The 20,226-nt window shown below is 34.4% G+C and overlaps 4 protein-coding genes across 13 annotated transcripts; 2 read left to right on the top strand and 2 right to left on the bottom strand.

The window, feature by feature from the left end:
* Nucleotides 1–33: 33 nt before the first annotated feature.
* Nucleotides 34–12,892, bottom strand: LOC105839281 (cyclin-dependent kinase 12). 10 transcript variants are annotated; one of them, XM_036287700.1, is made up of 11 exons: nt 12,213–12,498; nt 10,064–11,465; nt 8,750–9,936; nt 8,222–8,649; nt 7,688–7,884; nt 7,405–7,609; nt 7,067–7,335; nt 6,782–6,952; nt 1,618–1,930; nt 1,326–1,446; nt 34–1,256 (listed from the first exon to the last, which is right to left on the bottom strand). In XM_036287700.1, the coding sequence occupies exons 2-11, from the start codon at nt 11,455–11,457 to the stop codon at nt 967–969; spliced, it is 4,575 nt and encodes a 1,524-aa protein (XP_036143593.1). In that variant the 5' UTR covers nt 11,458–11,465; nt 12,213–12,498; the 3' UTR covers nt 34–966. The 10 variants fall into 10 exon arrangements, 9 of the variants coding, with proteins under 9 accessions (XP_036143593.1, XP_036143596.1, XP_036143595.1 ...); XM_036287703.1 differs by having other exon boundaries at nt 10,064–11,462; XM_036287702.1 differs by lacking the exon at nt 12,213–12,498 and adding an exon at nt 11,829–12,206.
* A 192-nt stretch (nt 12,893–13,084) lies between these two features.
* LOC105839283 (splicing factor 3B subunit 5) lies at nt 13,085–13,563 on the top strand. Its single transcript, XM_012685478.3, has one exon. The coding sequence runs from the start codon at nt 13,239–13,241 to the stop codon at nt 13,494–13,496; it is 258 nt and encodes an 85-aa protein (XP_012540932.1). The 5' UTR covers nt 13,085–13,238; the 3' UTR covers nt 13,497–13,563.
* Nucleotides 13,564–13,881: 318 nt separating this feature from the next.
* Nucleotides 13,882–15,683, top strand: LOC105839282 (cytoplasmic tRNA 2-thiolation protein 1). The gene is made up of 6 exons (XM_012685476.2): nt 13,882–14,023; nt 14,112–14,343; nt 14,419–14,537; nt 14,716–14,904; nt 14,998–15,202; nt 15,311–15,683. Exons 1-6 carry the CDS (start codon nt 13,970–13,972, stop codon nt 15,526–15,528), a joined length of 1,017 nt encoding a protein of 338 aa, XP_012540930.1. The 5' UTR covers nt 13,882–13,969; the 3' UTR covers nt 15,529–15,683.
* A 197-nt stretch (nt 15,684–15,880) lies between these two features.
* On the bottom strand, nt 15,881–17,893 carry LOC105839280 (mitochondrial E3 ubiquitin protein ligase 1). The gene is made up of 5 exons (XM_012685469.3): nt 17,433–17,893; nt 17,119–17,324; nt 16,831–17,015; nt 16,502–16,706; nt 15,881–16,362 (listed from the first exon to the last, which is right to left on the bottom strand). The coding sequence occupies exons 1-5, from the start codon at nt 17,535–17,537 to the stop codon at nt 16,035–16,037; spliced, it is 1,029 nt and encodes a 342-aa protein (XP_012540923.1). The 5' UTR covers nt 17,538–17,893; the 3' UTR covers nt 15,881–16,034.
* Between the last annotated feature and the right edge of the window lie 2,333 nt (nt 17,894–20,226).

The raw sequence follows: 20,226 nt of genomic DNA, 5'->3' as shown, positions 1-20,226 counted from the left end.
CATATAACTCACAAATTGCCAAAAAAACACATACATATGTAACTTTTTTTTATTAATACATAGACATGTTTCAATTTGATGAACTTTGAGACATTCTTCTGTCGCGACACCTTTATTATATTTCTTAGCATATATGTACATTGTATACTGTAAATACGTTCGTAATAAATAAGCACTAGTATCTTATATAAAAAATCTTAAAGAACAAATAAATATTCACATTTCTAGCGTTACTGTTGTTACACAAATCTCTCAACGTTTCTCTCATTGCATCGCCTATTTTCTCTTGAAAATAAAATTCTTTCGTAAGATTAAAATAGAATGCAAACCTTGTTCGCGTCAAGCATTATGTAAACAAGTCTTACTGTTTTTTTATCAAAATGAAAACAAATATCGGAGTGAAGCTCTTTTTTAAATTCAGCTTTCTATACTCACAATGTATGTATGTATGTATATGTATATACATATGTGTATCACAGATCTTTCGTAATGATGCAGGAAAGAAAGTCAGAGAAAAAACTCTTCAGCACACATGACTGAGAAATAACGGAAATAATTGTATCATTAGCAATTTAGTATGTATTATGATTACTATAATACCACTGTCATTGGGAAAGAAGTCATATTCTAATTAAGTATCTGATCGCATATCGTACAATTATACACTAAACGTGCATTTAAAATTAATGGAGTGATGATAATGGAGACTATAAACAAATCAATGATATGGTCGTACTAACTTTCTCACTTTCTCACCCCCCCGCCCCCCTCCTCTCTCTCTCTCTTTCTCTCTCTCTCACTGTCACTAGCACAATTTGAAAAATAGCGATTTATAGATTTTTTTTAATTTCATACACTCACGCACACACGCACGCATACACGCGCGCGCGCACACATACCCACCACACCCATACATATACATATACAGAATACGGTCATGTGCCATATGACGACTATGTAAAATTATTACGAACTAAAAGTGGATTGTTGCGAGGAAGTCGAGGGCAGGAAAAGATTCTGCGCCAGGTTGGGCTGCCCGGGCAGTTTATTTGACGGCAATCGGCCGATAGCAGACGCAGAAGTAGCGGGATTATAAATGTTATCCAGACTGGCATGATAGGATATGAGCGCCGACAAGGCGTTCCGAACACCAGCAGTGGCCAACTGGGACCATCTTCCGTGAGAGCTCACAGCATCGTCGCCGGCATACACCGCGTGCGCGTCGAAATTACCTGGCATGTGCGGTGTATTCGTATCTATAAGATAAGTTGTATGTCAATAGCAATATTAATCAGGGAAGGATATAAATGTCGAGAGTCACGAACCTAGAAGAGGTGGGTTCAATATGGGAAGATGAGGCTCCAGCTGTCCGCCTGGTCGAGCGTTCGCGACGAGGCGAAGCTCCGCGCGTAGATCACCCAACAATTGTATCACCTTGGGATCACACTGTAAATATTATACATGTTAATAACTAGAAGAAAATTTATCGTATTATTGGCAAATATTTCCTTAATAAATATAAATGTAACAATTAAATATTAATCGATGTCACGTGAAGCGATTGTCATAATTGAAATTCTTATAGGACTTCACAATAGGATTTTTCTACATAATTACCTCATTCTGATCTGACCGCAAGGACAGAAGATCGTCGACTCGAATCGGTTTTCCCTGATTCAAAGCGTTCGTGAGAATCATCAGTCTCCGGGTAAGATTATCTTCGATACACACGTCCAATGATGATTGATTATCTCCTTTTAAATTCAATTGTGATTTAACGGGTGGTGAAGCGTTGAAATAATACGATGGCGTAGACACCACGTATGGCCCGCTTTGATTAAACAAATTATCTTCACCGTAATGAGCTTCCACGCCAAGCCTGCTTGGGTGTGAGTTATAGCCTGCTTCCATCTTTAATCGTTTAGAGGACCTGTAACAGAGTTACAGGCCATACGTGAAAATTTAATAAGTACAACTTCAAAATAAAATACAAATGATATATACAATAAATGCAATGATATTAATTCACATGCAGGCAGAGGAGAGAGAAAGAGAGAGAGAGAGAGAGAGAGAGAGAGAGAGAGAGAGAGAGAGAGAGAGAGAGAGAGAGAGAGAGAGAGAGAGAGAGAGAGAGAGAGAGAGAGAGAGCAAACGATTTTTAATTAAGTAAAAAATCAATAATTGCAATGTTTTTAAATATTTTTAATTATAAATTGTAATAGCTTTTTAAACAAAAAGCTTATAAAAATTTGACTTGATTATAACATCTTGATTATTAATAAAATATTGTTGCATTATATTTAATAGCTTAAGTATATAAAGAAATACTGTGGAAGATCATGCAATTAAATAGCCTCACAAACCTGTCTTCAATCAATTACATATGTACTAAATTTACACATATACACATGCATATAGCGTATTAATATAGAGATATAATTGTAGAATTTTATTTATTGTTTATTTGTATATAAATAACAATCTTGTAGAACAATGAAAAAGAGCAAAGTATGCTTTTCATTTCAATGTACCAAATTCAATGTATCACTGTGCACGCACACACACACACACGCACGCGCGCGCACACACACACCCACCCACCCACCCACCCACCCACCCACACACACACACACACACACACACACACACACACACACACACACACACACACACACACACACACACACACACACACACACACACACACACCTTATATAAAACAATATTGTAGAGCGAGATTATATATTATCATTATATATTTCGATTATACTTGGTTAGCAAAGCTCAAGCACATGGGTGGTTATTGATTCACATAGTTGACAGATATAAGTCAATAAAATTGGACACTCCGGACATAAACACGTATTGAGATTTGGAACTTTCATTACCTATTATATATTCTTACAAGTGCTACAAAATTTGTCCACCTATTATTCAGCCCAATTATATTATCTCCTGAAACATAATTTGTTCCTATTAGATGTTATGCCAATTGTTCCGTTTATAAGTTTTTATCCGAAGTTATATATGTCTCATTTTCTACATATTCCACAATACGCAATAGATATTAATCACCCAAATATCAATATCTTTGTAACAATAATTATTTTATGTTTGAATAATTTAAATATATTTTTTCGTGTACAGCATGTGTGTGTATATAAGTTATGTATATGTCCTTGTGTGTGTATGTAAATTATATAAATTTATATATTGTATATAAATTTTTATAAATTATTCTTAGCATTCGCGTTCTTATAGATGCTTTCCACTTAATAACACTCAAGTTGACACAAACGTTCTATTTTTCTTGATATTCAACGAATAATGAAGATAGAACGATATACACCGTTGTGTCGATTTGCGTTATTAAACTCCGTATATATTTTTATTAATTATATTATAATTATAAAGCATTATCTTATACAATGTTCACGCAATTGATAATTTATATTTTATGTAATAATGAAACAACATTCGTTAACAATATGAATAAAAACACTTTTACCTTATATATAATTTGCATGAACAGAATTAAATAAATTTTTTAAAACACTATATATTTGAAAGAGAAAAAAGAATCTTATCAATATAATATAAACTATTTTTTACATCGTGGAACAAATATACTTTTTATAAACTATATATTATATTATCAAATTTCACGCTTATTACAGATTCCTTAATAAAAATTGTATGTAAAAACATGTAACATGTTTTGAAACATTATATTTTCAAAAGTATTTTACATCATTATTTATAAATGTATTTATATACAAACATTATTTTATTATGAATATACTCTATACTGACAGATGTTCATTTGTATTTCTTACATTGTATATTTTTTACTTAGAATACATTATAATGTAAAATATTTTTTTAATTCTTAAAGCAAATGACATTTTTGGAATATTAATTACTATGTAAAGATTGTCTTGTTACTGTAATCTATTGATCCATTGAGGACATTGCAAATTACATGAAGATCGTACTTTATTGTTTTTCACACATAATTTCCTTCAAATCAAATCAATGACGAAACAAATACGATTTTCTGTATCTTTTTGTTTGAAAAACACGAGAAAAGAATTTAGTTTTTTAATTTATATTGTTACATGAATGTGTAATTGTGTCAAGACGTAGTAAACTTTGGTATATAAAAATGATTTTTGTTATATTGCTACCTTTTCTGTATATACTTATTTTACATATTAATACACACGTTATTATATATGCATATATAATAGCGTAAAATATACATATACAAAACGCTTAAGGTATATGTATATATATATGTATGTATGTACGAGATAGTTTTATAATATTATGATAATGAGAAACTCGAAAATTTTCTATTATGCGGAGAAATGCATATATATATATATATATATATATATATATATATATATATATATATGTATATACATACATTCATACATATGAGAATATGCAGTATATATACATGTTTAATAGTATATCACAAATACATTATACATTATATTTGTTCAATTTTTCTACTTATTAAAGATTTTAATGTATTATCACAAATATAATAAACATTTTAATATTTATTCTATCCCATTCTCACATGTATTAATACTATGCTTGATTTACTATCGGAGAAACATGATTCAAGTATTTACATATTAAAGAAATGAAACATTTAATTTACCTGCTTTATTTTTAAAAATAGCGGAAACGTGTCAAAATATTTGTGGAATAAGTAGAGAAAGAAACAGTAACATATATTTTTTATGATTATTTTACATGTATGAATCTGTAAACGCTGGTAAATAAGTATTTTTCATGATAATTATCGAGTGCTGCTTGTTGATTTTTTAAAACAAATATTAGTACATGATATATGAGAATAAAAGTAAAAAAATCACTAACTAAAAAAATTAAAGAATGTTTGGATATCTTTAAAGATTTATTTACTGCTCATAAAGACATTTTAAGTAATGTCTTTGAATATATTTAAATATAATATATTGCAGCATTCGAATATTATTTTACAATATTGCTATGACATTACATTAGGAAACATCCAAGACTGAATTTTATCGACAGTGTCAGTTAAAGTAACGCACATGCAAAAAAAAATACTAAATAAATACACATTGATTCGCTGTTTGTATCTTGCAAAAAAGTCATCATAACTATCTATAATACGAATCACTAAATTGTAATACAGTGGCTAAGAGATGATTAATGTACGCCGAAAATGTGAATGTTTGAATAAATTGGATTAATTATAAATAAAGTTAACAGTAGGCTAACATCTTCACAACTTTAATTCTGATCTTCTCATATTCGTCTTCTTCGATCTTCCGATGCAGCATGTCCTGTATATTTTGTATGTCCTATATATATTTACATTATAGAGCTTATAGCTCATCTATTTATACAGATCGTCATTTTACGCTCTAACTATAGGTACTTAACGTTTTTTTTATAAACATTAGCAAGGAGAAATCACATTGACGTGACTTCTATATTTATTTACAATCAGTATTTCTTTGAATTTCTATGTATATAGAGATGGTATAAATCAATGTCTAAAAGAATCTAAATTAGTATGCATGTGCGCAAAAATTATACATAAATACTTCTCATTCGATTATATGAATGAGCACATGCATATTATATATTCTTTTTTGCAAATATGTGCGTGCGTGCGCGTGCGCGCGTGTGTGTGCACGCGTGCGATGTATGTATTTATAGTATAGTTTTGTATACATGTACGCGTTCTCTTTTTGTATACATTGACGAAACATGTATATATATATCTAAACTGAATAAATCGATAATTTAATTTTTACAATCATCCTTAAAAACGAATGGTAGACTGAATCACAGTAATTACTAGGATGTATACTTTCCTCTTGTATAGAGCATTGTATGTTGTAAATGATTATTAGGCATATAGAGAATTATAATAATATAATTATAATAATCATTTAATTTTTGTAAAATTAACTTGATATGGATAGTGGGACGATAATTAACCCTTTAGCTACACAAATATCGTATACATTTTACAGTTACATAACTTAAATATCATATAACTGAAATCATAAAGTTTTGTAATAAGAAGCTATAAAGAAAGACTACATTTCACTAATAATTTATTACATCGTCTTTTTATATTAAATCAGTATAAAAGTAATAAAATTGATCTGTATCATAGTAAGCTTTATCTTATTTGTCAAAGTTTTTTCAAATTTAAAAAAATTTACAAAACGTAGCCAAAGAGTTATAAGAGTAATATAACATATTTTATTATAATAAAATATTATCGCCGAGGCATGTTGCATATGCCTTGAAAAATATACATTTAAGTATATCTCACACAGTCTATTAAATCAATCGTTTAAGAATAAACAATCTCTGTAGAGCGAAGCCACGAACAGAGAAGGATGTTTCGTGCTTCTATTTTCCATTGTTCTGCGTTATTGCCATGGTCGTGTTCGAACGACTGTGAACGAAACTAAAATTAACTCGTTGATTTATTAGGCTGAGAGGAAGGAAGGTCAGCATGCAAATGAGAATCGGAAAGAACATAGAAACTATATACTACTATAACACTTTCTTTTCGATGTCACTTGTCACTGAACAAGAAATTCATTACTCGAACAATGCATTTCACTAAAGAAAATAAATGCCAAGCACAACTGTCGTACACAGCCATCTACATGTAAGCAAATTAATTGTTGATTGGCATCGAGACATATGTCTCAGCAGCTCGTAAATTCGATTTCTTTACGGCTTTACTCACCCCCCGACATCTGATAGATCATCCTTGTTGGGACCCCCTTTATTCGGATATGGAAGAAGAGGAGGCAACTTTGCTGCAACACTCTCTTGCTGTTCCCGTAACAAGCGCTTCCGCTTTTTGCTCCAAAGTTCATGACAATCTTGCCAAGTCGGAAGTTGTGGTGCTGGCATCCTGATAGGTCATATAAAAATGCATTTTTTATCAGATTTGAACAAAGAAACAGTTTAGAGTACTCCATATAATGCATATAAAAATCTGGCACAAGCAAATGCAAAGATAACATACTGTTCGGGCTGAACGTTTTTCAACCAAGCACTCTTAAGCGCATCGGCTGCCGTAATCCGTTTCTCAGGATCCAATTCTAACATTTTATCCAGGAGATCCAAGGCTGCTCCTGGCATAAACGCAAAATCCTCCCTCAGACGTCTTCTATGCTGCTTTTTTGGCTTAAGTGTATGCCAATGTGGTAATTTTATCACAGAAGGCCAAACAGCAGGAGTTGGTGTTCCACAAACCCTCGAAATCATTTCCAATTGCATCAGATCTACGTTGGCCTGATAAAAATTAATATTGATAGAAAATTAATATTAATTTATTTTACCAACTTTAAAGATGGCTACTACCTGAAATAAAGGTTTCTTGGAAAATAATTCTCCCAAAATACATCCGCAACTCCAGACATCAATCGCAGGCCCATAACGTTCTTCTCCCAGCAAAAGTTCAGGAGGTCTATACCACAGAGTGATTACCTTATTGGTGTACGGTCTCTGTCTATCCTCTGCGTTATAAAGTCGTGCCAATCCAAAATCAGCCAGTTTAACCTCACCCCTATTAAAATTGTACATTATATTATATTAAGTATTTGCAAGAAATATTTGTAATATTCAATAGACCACGCATATATACTTGTTATTCATCAATATATTTGAGCATTTGATATCCCGGTGCAAAAAATTTTTGCTGTGACAATAATTTAAACCATCCAACAACTGTTTCATGATACTAGCATTATTCATCTCGTTGAAATCCACCATACCGGATTCCAGCAGACCCATCAAATCATGGTCCATGTATTCGAAAACTAGATAAAAGGAGCCTTTGTCCTAAAATACGGAAGATAATAACATATTAATTGATTTTATAAAGATCTGTAAAACAGTAAAATTCCATACTCCATTAGTGATAAGTTTGTTGGTATATCTTAAATCACTGAGAAATAGTAGATATTTTTAGAGATAACTTAGCGACAGATCGATTCTATACATTTGTTTAACGTCTAATAGAAAATTTGCTCTTTCTCCTTAAATTTGTGATAGAACAATATTCTGTTACAACACATTGCTATATATATCGAATTGTTCTATATAATTCTTATTAATCAATAAAAGGATCAACAAAATTATTATAATACAGATTGTATACAATCATGTAAAAAGGTACCTTGCGAAAATCCAGGGCGTCTTGCTTATCAGTGACGATTTCTCTAAGATTAACAATGTTTTTGTGATTAAGCTGTCGCAGAATCTTTATTTCTCTGACTGCAGTAATAGGAAAGCCTTCTTTCTCGTTTTCAAGTCGAACTTTTTTCAATGCTACCATCACACCGGATCGTTTATCTCTTGCCTTGTACACCTGTCCATATGTACCCTCTCCAATCTGCGCAATAAACTCGAACACATCAACGCATCGTTCGCCCCAATCTTTGCCACCGGAAGCCGACATAGGAGTATGACAGTTTCGCGATCCTCTGCGTTTCAATATTTTTGGTCTTTTCAATTTCGGCTTTGGTGCCACTCGTTCGACCTTCAAACGCGGCGGCGTTGCGTTTGGATCGTCCTCGCCACTCAAGTCCTCCGATCCAGGTACGACTAGAGTTCAAGTAACAAGTTGAGAAAAATTGACCAAGTTAAAATTAATCATTATCAAATAATAGTGGGCGAGTAAAGCTTGTCCAAAAATAAAACTCACCTGGCGGCATTGGCAGATCCTTGATACTCCTTTTTTGCAGTGGCTTTGTTGATGATACTGGGACCTTTAATTGCGCTTTGCTAGGAGGACTTGGAGAACGGCTTGGGGGGGAATCTATGCTTTCTAAATCATTTTGGTTAATGCCAGGTGGCAACGGCAATCTCTTTAAACTTTTGGTCGTGAATGTTACTATGGGAGGCTTGGGAGGATCCACAGATTTAAGTGGTACAAGATTATTTGGTGGATTAAACTTGGACATGATAGTATTAGGCGCTGGAACGGGAATCGGTGGTGGTGGGACAGACATATTTGGTAAAATTGGTGTAGGTGGAATTGGCGGCACCGACATAGGCAAAGGGGCGGACACTTGCGTCGACATGGATTCAGCAGATTGTGGCAGTGGCGGTGGCGGCGGCGGTGGCGGCGGTGGTGGTTGTTGTGGTTGTACTCCAGGGGCGGGAGCCGAGAAATTTGGGCTATGCGACACGATCGGACAACTGTTGGGCATTATCGACGGTGGATTGGGCGAGGTATGTACAATGCTTGAGTGAGAAACGAGTGGATTCATCGCAGCGGATATCGGATTAGGTAATGGAACACCGATTGGTTGACCTGTTGGTGGTAACGGTGGCGTTTTGCACGTTACAGCACTGTCGTCGCTCGTCGGAACGGGAATATCGGTGACATCAACCACGTTATCGCCAGCTTTCACGTGCTGCTCCTTGTGATTTGTAGATCTGTCCTTATTGTCAGTGGAAACTTTATTTTCGGAGATCGCGTTACCATCACCGTCTTTCTCGTCGATGCTCTCTATGATTTGCACCTCATCTTGATTCCCGACTTTTTCCTTTGCGGCTTGTAACTTCTTAAACGCCAATTCCCTCATGTTACGGTCTTTGACGAGTTCCGCGAAAAGACTAGTCTCGCTGATCTTTGCTTGGACTCGGAGGTTTCGAGCGGTGATGCTCGATGGACTTCTAGCACGAGCCCTGTGAGGAGAAGGAGAAGGTATTCTGGGACGCGGACTCTTCGATTTGAGTTTTCTCGAAGTCTTGCGAGATTTGCTGGGCGAGCGCGATCTTTTCGGAGTGCGACTCCTTCTGGGCCGCGAACGCGATCTCGAGCGAGATAGTTTTCGCCATCTTGCCGGACTGCGTGATCGCGATCGAGACAAAGGCAAATGTAATCTGAAAATGAGAGAAATCGTTATATAAGTAAACGTTATTTAAATAACATTAATACGTTTTAATACGCGATATAAAGAGGTAAGAATTGATAACTCGTAATCAAATCTAATGTTCTACATAAATGTACCTGCTTCCAGTGGGACTCCTAGTCGATCTTGATTTTCGCTTGTCCCTCCTATCCTTGTCGTGAACCCGGTGACTACGTCGATCGGATGGCTCGTCTCGTCTTCTACGTTTAGGGGAGATAATTCCGCTGTCGGTTCGTCGCCTGTGGCTGCTTCCGGGACTCGGACTAAACTCTCGCCGTCTGACAGTGGCCGGGCTCGGGCTATGCCTCAGTCTGTGGAGCACCGGCGTAGGGCTAAAGTCTCTTCTTCGCGTAGGTGGACTGTGATCTCTTCGTCTCGATGGTGGACTCGGGCTGTGCGGTCTTCTGCGATTTATCCCCACAGGTCCGGGACTAACGCTGGGACGAGGGCGCGTCACGTGGATGGGACTGAGACTACGTTTCTGTCGATCGGGGCTGCAGTGCTTGGGTATGGCAACTGGGCAAGTCTTATTCTCCGGCGTCGTAGCGCATGGAGGCATTAGAGGCGTGTGCGGCGACTCGACTTGGCCACGCGTCGCCGAGAGAGACGGCGGAGTGACATTTCGAGATACCTGCCGCGACATTTCTAGTTCCACTAGGTCGTCACTGTGGCATCTTTGTTCACGCGGCGTAGCCGGTGAAATGGGCGACATGTTGTCTTTGAGCGGCAACGGTGGCGATTCTGACCAATTAATGGAAGCGATAGCTGATTCTCGCAGCTGCTTCTCGCGATTTGGACTTGGAATTCCTCCGATTTCCTCGGTGACCGCGCGATGCGGGCTCATGCTGTGAGAATGCCTCTTGGATTTTCTCTTCTTCTTCTTTCCCGAATTCGACGACGGACTCGAACTTCTTTTCTTCTTTTTCTCGCGCTTATGCTTCTTCTCCTTTCGTCGAGCATACCGTCTCGATTCCTCTTCGTATTCAGGCGTCGCGCCATGCATCGTCGCCGATTGTTGTTGTTGCTCGTTCGACAACGAGTACCGTCTATTGGAGTGTCGATGTTGAGTCGACGGTGACGGAGACAGGCTGATAGGCGACGCTCCAAGAGTGCGGACCGGGCTACCGCCATAATACCGTCTTTGAAGGAACGATTCAGGTACTTCTCCGTCCGTATAACTATTAGCGCGACTGTCCTCCGATTGTATCTCTCCCGCTTCGGGCTCCGAAAGATCTTCGCTACTCACATCGGAATATTCAACTAATGGTTTCACTACGGATGAAGCTACAGTTGGAATTGTTTCGAGTGACTTGTCACGCGAACGTTTCTTCTTCTTCTTTCCGGAGCTCTTACTTTTGCCATGTCTCCTGTGTCGCTTGTCGATACCGTCAAAGCTGTGCTGCCGGTTCACGTCACTGCTCGCGCTGTCTCTTCTTCGTGAACGAAATCTCCCATTGCGTTCGGCTCGTTCAATATCACGAGTGCTAGGCATGTCACCTACTAAAAATTAACTCATATGTATACTCACACGTATTAAGTTATAAAACATTGTAAAAAGCATCTTTTTATCGAACTTTGATATGATGGAATGTGAGAAACAAATGCTCTTAAATAAATAAAATGCACTAATAAGTCTTTTGTGTATATGTTTATTATAGCTTAAGCATCACTCTCCATAGTATACACACGCGCACACATGTACACAGGAGAAAGATGTAGCTAATAAATTTGTAAGCTACAAGATTTGTACAACTGTTCCGATGATATATTCGTACGTACATGCATAGAACGCATTCGTTTTATTTCTATTTATTTATTTATTTATCTTTACTTATTGTGTCAAGTATATAATTCTACATGTACTTGTGTGTAAATACCCCACGTAATACTTGGAGATTTTACATCGCGGTGTATTTGTCACGAGGCATCACAAAGACCGTGAGTAGGGCAAGAATATCCACAGGCAGGAACGAGCGCGAGACTCTCCTTCCTGGGTTACCCTAACATTGACGGAAACGCGACGATCGGAACAACGCTATCGCTTGGACGTCGGTGTCTCTCGAGGCCGATTGTCATAGGTATGTGAGCCACATACACACACATACATATACACACACACACACACACACACACACAACACACACACATATATATACAGTATACACTCGTGCGCCAAGTCAGAGCACGCACACATCGGCGTACGTGTAAGATCTATATAGTGCAATATCGCAAAAACGATGCGATTACCTTGCGAGCGGACGATCGCGTTATGCTAATAAACCACGTCACGCTCGATTCGATTCAAGCCGGACGCGAATCGACGCGGAGCGAGCGAACACGGACGGGAGAATCGGCGATCGACGCGAGGAACACGGAGCCACGAGTGTTGCGAGCGAACCGACACAGCCGCCATTGCTCCTACACACCCGTTCTCCCCGAGCGGACTCGCCCAGTTCTCTTTTCCGTGAACAAGAGTCCGTGACGATCACGACGAGCGAGACGCGTTCATCTGTACGAGAAATCGCACACTAGTACTTACGTGCGATGTATGTCCTGCAACGTCGCGGCGAACCTCGATGTTCCTTGCATCAGGTCCGAAACCAGTACGTAGGGACGATGTGAGAATGTATAACGGTTACGTCGTTCCTCTTCGTGCAAAGCAGTTTTCAGCACGTAATTCGCGGACGACCGATCCGTCTCCGGTCAAATATTAATCTCTATCGCGATCGTATGGCGCTCAGGCGATCATATTTTCATGATTCTACCGGCCGATCGCATCATATCTCATGTGTTTTCTTTGGATTGGATTCTGGCTCGCTCATAAAAGCCTAGCTCGACCGAATGGAAGCCATTAACCATTAGCACGTCATTTCTACGTGACGTAACACCCTTGCCGCTGCAGTGTCGCCGCGGTGCGGCCAACGCGCTCTCTTACGACAAGCGGTCGTGTGTATTTCTAGGAAAAAAAAAAAAAACCAACGCATCGGCGCGCATAGAGCATTTTGATTGGATCGTTTTTTCAAAGGTAACCAATCGCCGTCAATTGTTACTTGGTTGTACGCGTACTGATTGTGAGTTGCACATCTACATGCAATCTCTTTCGCTGTTTGCTCAACGTTGCGATGAATGTAACCAACGTAATTTGTGTGAAGAGGAAATTTTGCGGGAACACACATCGTAGACAAAGACAAAGATACGACCTGTGATTGTTAATTCATACGATTCCATATCTGTTAAAGAAGAGCAAGATCGTGAGCACGTTAACTCGAAAATATGGGTGAACGCTACAACATCCACAGCCAATTGGAGCATCTACAATCCAAGTATATCGGCACGGGACACGCGGACACGACCAAGTTCGAGTGGCTGGTGAATCAACATCGGGATTCTTGTAGCTCGTATATGGGGCACTACGATTTACTTAATTTCTTCGCGATTGCCGAGAACGAAGCCAAGGCACGAGTTAGATTCAATCTTATGGAAAAGATGCTGCAACCTTGCGGACCACCGCCCGAGAAGCCTGAAGATTAAATTGTGTCTTCCGTCAACATTACTTCAGTGTGATAGACTATTGTAATTCTCAAAAATAACAAAAAAACATTAAATATTCATCATTTAATTTTTATTATTTTATTTTGATGTTTTTCAAGAAAACTTAATAAACTTGAGTGGATATTGTTAGATCAATTAATACATTACAAGTGTAACGTGTTACATTTTTCTCTCGCATATTCGTCAGATATGATGTAATACAACGTTAGCTTTAACCATATTTGCGTTAACGAGGATCAGTTAACTAAGATTTATAAGACCACAAAAGAAAAATAAGAGGAGTATTCGAAATACAGTCACAAGTGTTATATATCCATCAATGGACATGACACATTAAACTCATAAGAGGAAAGCATTAACAAAGAAATGTGAACGGCACATTTTTTATGAAATATTGTATTATATAAAAAAATTAGATTTTACATTTTATTAGTGATAGTTATAAAAAAAATATGCCTCCATTTCCATTATGCTCCACAAAATGTGGAAGAAATGCCATTTTAAAGGTAAATTTATGTTTCTAGTTTTGGTACTATATTTAAAAATTGATATATTAAACTATATTAAATGTTGTGATAAAATACATGTATTTAGAGACCAAAAACTGGTGATACATTATGTAAGGAATGTTTTTTCTTGGCATTTGAGACTGAGATTCATGATACTATTATCAATGGTAAATTATTTAAACCTGGTGATAAGGTTGCTATTGGAGCATCAGGTGGAAAAGATTCTACTGTATTGGCATATGCTTTGAAGACTTTGAATGAAAGATACAAATATGGATTGGATTTAATTCTTTTATCTATTGATGAAGGAATCACTGGTAATATAATTATAAAAATAATAAGATATTTTTAATATGTAAAAATATAGTCTTTTCTAAAAGGTATCATTTTAGGATACAGAGATGATAGCTTGAAAACTGTAATGCAGAATAGAGATGATTATGGTATTCCTCTTACAATCTTATCATACAAGGAATTATATGGATGGACAATGGATTCTATAGTCACAGAAGTAAAATATATTATAAATAAACATATCGGTAATAAGTTATCAATTAAGAGAAGCTTGATTTAATTGTTATAACATATAGGGACGGTTCTTGTTATATAAATTGGCATGATACACAACCATGTATCTTAAGCTCCAAGATGTAAGAAAAAACGTATGTGTAACAAAATATATATTTTAGATTGGTCGTAAAAATAACTGCACATTTTGCGGCGTTTTTCGAAGACAGGCATTGGACAGAGGGGCCGCAATTTTGAACGTAGATTGCATTGCAACTGGTCATAATGCAGATGATATTGCTGAAACGGTACTAATGAATATCTTGAGAGGTGATATTGCCCGTCTACAGAGATGTACATCTGTTATTACTGTAGGAACGTTATTGCATACATGCTATTACATATATTACATATATTACATTAAATTATAATAGTTTAATATTTATATTTTTTATGTAATATAGGCTGGTGCAGATTCTATCATGCGTTGTAAGCCACTGAAATATGCATATGAAAAAGAAATTGTTATGTATGCATATTTTAAAAACCTAATATATTTTTCCACGGAATGCATATATGCTCCAAATGCTTATAGAGGTCACGCACGAGCTTTTTTAAAAGATTTAGAGAAAATAAGACCTTTGTCTATCATAGACATAATACATTCAGGTAAAGTAATTTTTCTTGTTGTATTAGCATATAATATTAATTTGTTATATAATCTAAAAGTTATGTACAAAAAATATTATGGTTAATATTATCCATTGGATATACTAGGTGAGCAATTACAAGTAAAAGATGATGTGAAAATGCCAGAGAGAAGAAATTGTACTCGATGTGGATTTGTTTCAAGTCAAGAAATTTGTAAAGCATGTGTTCTTTTGGAAGGTTTGAATAGAGGATTGCCAAAACTCGGTATTGGCAAATCTAACAAAGTCAAAAAAATAATGAATTTGCATATAGATAAAAACAAACAGCAAAATATAGATTTTTAAGATTTTTATATATATCCAAATATGTACACGAGGGACATGTACACGAACATTCTTATAAAGATATGTTCCACATATACATTTTTTCAGTTGTTTAAATTATAGAAAAAACATTGTACTACTACATTTAAAAATACAATAAATTTTTAAACAAAAAATTATATACTTAATAAAAACAGTATGGTTAATAATTGATAACAAAAATTATGAATATTTGTAATGCTTAGAATATAAAATATATTAGTATATTATATATTAATATGTATAATATAAATTAAGAATCGTGTATATCAGAAGAGTTTTACATTTTTTTCACCTGATAATTTTTTAAATTAATGTACAATTTATTCATATATTGTTTTTGTAAATTCAGATTTTTATTTATAAATAAAACTGTACATATAAAGGAGATAAAATTCGTATGGAATATTGTTTCGATCATCTGTACACTTCTAATAGAATGAAAATATTTTTGCTGTATGAAACTCGCATTTACATGAAAATGAAATTTATACTATATATGCCGCCGCTTTTTGAATGATTTGTGTTCTACAAATGGGACAATTATTATTGATGCTAACTGAGCAATCTTCGCAAATGCATACATGACCACAAGGTAGTAAAATAATTTCACGTGCATTTGTCTTGCAAACTACACATATCTGATCTTCTCTAAGATCTCTATCCCTCACTCTTTGACGTCTTTCTTGACGCGATGTTTCGAGTGATTGACGTAACTGATCTGCCAATCTTTGATCCTGTTTATTCTTCCAATAGCGTCTCGCCATAATTCCTCCAAGTATTAATCCAATTGTGCCACTCATTAAACAAAATATCCTAAAATTCACAAGATTGTATAAATATTTACAGATTCACAGATTTAAAAATTTTATATATATATATATATATATATATATATATATAATTTTTTTGTATATATGTATATACAAAATTTTTTTTTCTTGAATTTACGTGCCTGTATATTTTTTTACGGTCATCTAATTTCCGTATCAAGGAAGTAATCGACATGCTTGTTATATAAAAAGGAGATCCATTTAATGGAGGTTGTAATGTAAAATAATTGGATTCAGTTTTCGACCGCGAGAGCTCACCTATTGCTGTAATAATTGAATCTTCACGCAACATTTTTTCTGTAGACTGTATACCACGTTGACGTACTCCTACAAAATCATATTATACAAATGCAAGTTACAAACAAATTTGTACATAAACATTTTCTACAAAAAAATATTAAATATTACATAATAAAAATAACAATCCTATTGCATGTCTTATTGCAATTACCTGTAAAAAATCCCCATATATGATCTACAAGTGTAGGTACACTTGGTTGAAAATTATCAGAGATAACATCCAAATCTAAAATATCAGCAGACAACGGATCTATTATTTCCACAGAGTACCATCTATTTTGCAAGACAAACGGTACTGTATTATATACTTGATGAATTGTTCGTTCTTGATCAGACCTATGGATTATAAATTGGATAATTTTGAAAAAGTATAACGATATTGTTGGGATTATTCATATCATAATAAAAATGTACATAAAATTGCAATACATAATCTTACCAGTAACCAGCTGACGTTCTTGCGATAACATGTTCTCTGACACTAAGCTTTTGTATGACGCCAGTAACATCTTTTTTATTAATACTTTGCAACAATTCTCCTAATGGTTTGACGATTCCTTTAATAGCGATGTAATCTACTTTGTTATTTGGACTCTTATCCAATAGACTTTCCAAATCTGTACCAATGTCATGTAGTTCGACATTCTATAAAATATATGAACATGTTTTTAAATTTTCTTTAATAATTCAAAATATTTTTCACCAATTTAAATAAATAATTTGAAAATTTAACAATAAATTATTAACATCTACCTTAATCGCTTTAATTGCGTTCTTGTAATGAATATACTGTCTTAAGCAGATGGTGAATACAATTGTGTCAATTCCGAGCAAAAATATTTCACCAAAATATTCCATGATTAAATTACGTCCTTGAATATATTATCGCCCATTTTTCTGTTTCAATTCATTTTTTCTTTTTGTGATTTACCGTGCCGTCAACCAAACTTTCGTTGTAGGTTATTTGACACCTCTTTACTCCTTCCTGTATCTGTTTCAATTCATTTAGAGTTTAAGGTTATACACGTCTAGATTCATTCATTCCGAAATACTTTTTAAATTACGAAGAATTGAGAAAAAACGCGAAAGAAGTGGAAAGAGAAAGAGACACTCACGTGTCTGCCAAAACCATAGAGCTTGTATTAATGGAGGGGCCTTGGTGCATCGCGACCACAGACTTCTATAATATACAAGACTGCTAACCTTGATTCCCTAAGCGTACCAGTATATAATGTACATGTTGTACATGACTGAATAACCGATCGGAATGTGTCATCTACTATGTATGTACATTGTTCGTCAAGTGGAATGTATATGTATGTACATATATATATGCCAATAAATGTCACATATAGTTGCTACGAGTAATTTGTTGACATTTTTAAAATGTTTATATATATATATATATATATATATATATATATATATATTTAAAGAATGATACTTAATAATACTAATAAATATCATTAATATTAGGTTATTTTATACAAAAATGCTCTTAAAATGAGGTTATATCATTTGTCCTTTAGTTTTAATACTTAAACGAAAAGAAATGTATACTGCTTTTTTATATATATTTGAGCAGTCTTTTATCACATACCTTGGTTATTGTCATTTTATCTTTTTCTTTTATATTACAAGAGCAAAAGAATGATCCCAGTGAACACAGTAATATAGCAGCAGTGTAACAGCAATGTAACCGAATATAACAAGTTACGTTACTCTGAAATTACACGTAACTTACATGTAAGTTACAATTTCCGACTCAGCAATATAACATGTTATAATTACATGTTATCTAACCGTTACATAACAGTTACAAAAAAAATAAAATAAAATAAAAATTTCATTTTTTAAAAATTATTTTTATCAACAGCACACACTACATTTAGAATAAATTTTTATTAATTAATTAAATTTAAATTATGTAATTTTTTATTTTATTCTTATTTGTTGCTGCTAGGTTTGAACCCGGGACCTTAGGATGACGAACCTTGTACTCTACCTGCTACGCCAATTTGACTCATCGATATGGGTACTTGTTATTGTCTACATATACTTATATTTTATAAACTGACGCAACTATATTATTTTTTATAAAAGCAATTAAATTTTGCAAAACATATTAAAAATAAATAGCATTAATTTATTTACTTATTAATTTCATTGTTAAATTTATCTTTTTCCATAACCTTAATAATTTGATGAAAATTGCGATCTATTTAGCACTAATCTTTGAAGCGTTCAAATAATTAATTAGATGGTTAACTATATAGATCGTAATTCTAAGAAAAATTGAATAGTATACATTTATTATTCTGTTTTTGTTCAGCACATGATGAATTTCGATTTTGTGCATTTTTTGTGCGCAGTAATTGTAGACAAACCGTTATTTTTGAAAACATTACCCCTACAGCATGAAATATTGCTGCAACGTTGCAGAAATATTGCAATAGTGCATAATATAACCAATATTGCAGAAATATTGTAGCAATATTACAAATATAATATTCCCTAGCAAATGTTGCACAATATTGCAGCAATATTACAAATGTAATATTTCTTAGCAGATGTTGTGCAATATTGTAGCAATATTACAAATGTAATATTTCCTAACAGATATTGCACAATATTGTGGCAATATTATATTGCAACCGTGCAAAATTTATTTCCGTATAATCCGTATTTCTTAATCTAGAACTAACAATAAGTAATATTTTACATAGTTTTAAGAGACAAATAAAAAAATAGAGCAGGATATTTTTATTTTAAATTTTTATGTAAGATTAGAGCTAAAAGATACATAGATGTGCAACAAATTCTGTAATCACGACAGCGTTGCGTCCCATACTAGATTGAGTGAAGCAAGTCCAGAAGATGTTCACTCTGACTTATATATATAATACATTAATTAAACATGTGTGAACCATACATGCATGTGTAATTCTAGCGTATAAATTGATCAGGATGGGCATTTTCTGGACTTGCTTCATTTTAATGCTTACTTAAATCTAGAATAGAACGATATTCGATATCCGTTGGTGTATGTTAATTTAATTAATTACTTTTTTAATTAATAATTTTTTAAATTATTGTGCCGTAACGGTATGACAATAAATTCATTTTCCGTTTTTCGTATAATACACATCTTACATATTATTTGATTAATTTAACCACCTGCAACATTTCCTTCATATTGCACATTAACGTTTCAGAAATATTACAGCAATCTTACAAGAAATATTGCAGCAATATTGCTGAAATATTACAGAAATCTTACGGGGAATATTGCAGAAATATTGCAGACATATTGCACAATATTGTTTTGGAGCGGACATAGGAATATTTCTGCAATATTGCAGCAATATTTTCTGCAATATTCCAATCTTGCAAAATAATATTTCTGCAACGTTGCAGCAATATTTCATGCTGTAGGGGTATCTTTATAATAATTTTTTTTATTATCAAATAGATCTATCATTCAGGATGTTGTAATGTTGTCTGATTTCTGAGTCAACTACGACGCATCGTTCCGTAATAACATTGA

The sequence above is a fragment of the Monomorium pharaonis genome, chromosome 5 (genome assembly GCF_013373865.1).
Source record: "Monomorium pharaonis isolate MP-MQ-018 chromosome 5, ASM1337386v2, whole genome shotgun sequence".
Taxonomy (NCBI): Eukaryota; Metazoa; Arthropoda; class Insecta; order Hymenoptera; family Formicidae; genus Monomorium; species Monomorium pharaonis.
This window is presented reverse-complemented; position numbering and strand designations above follow the sequence as displayed.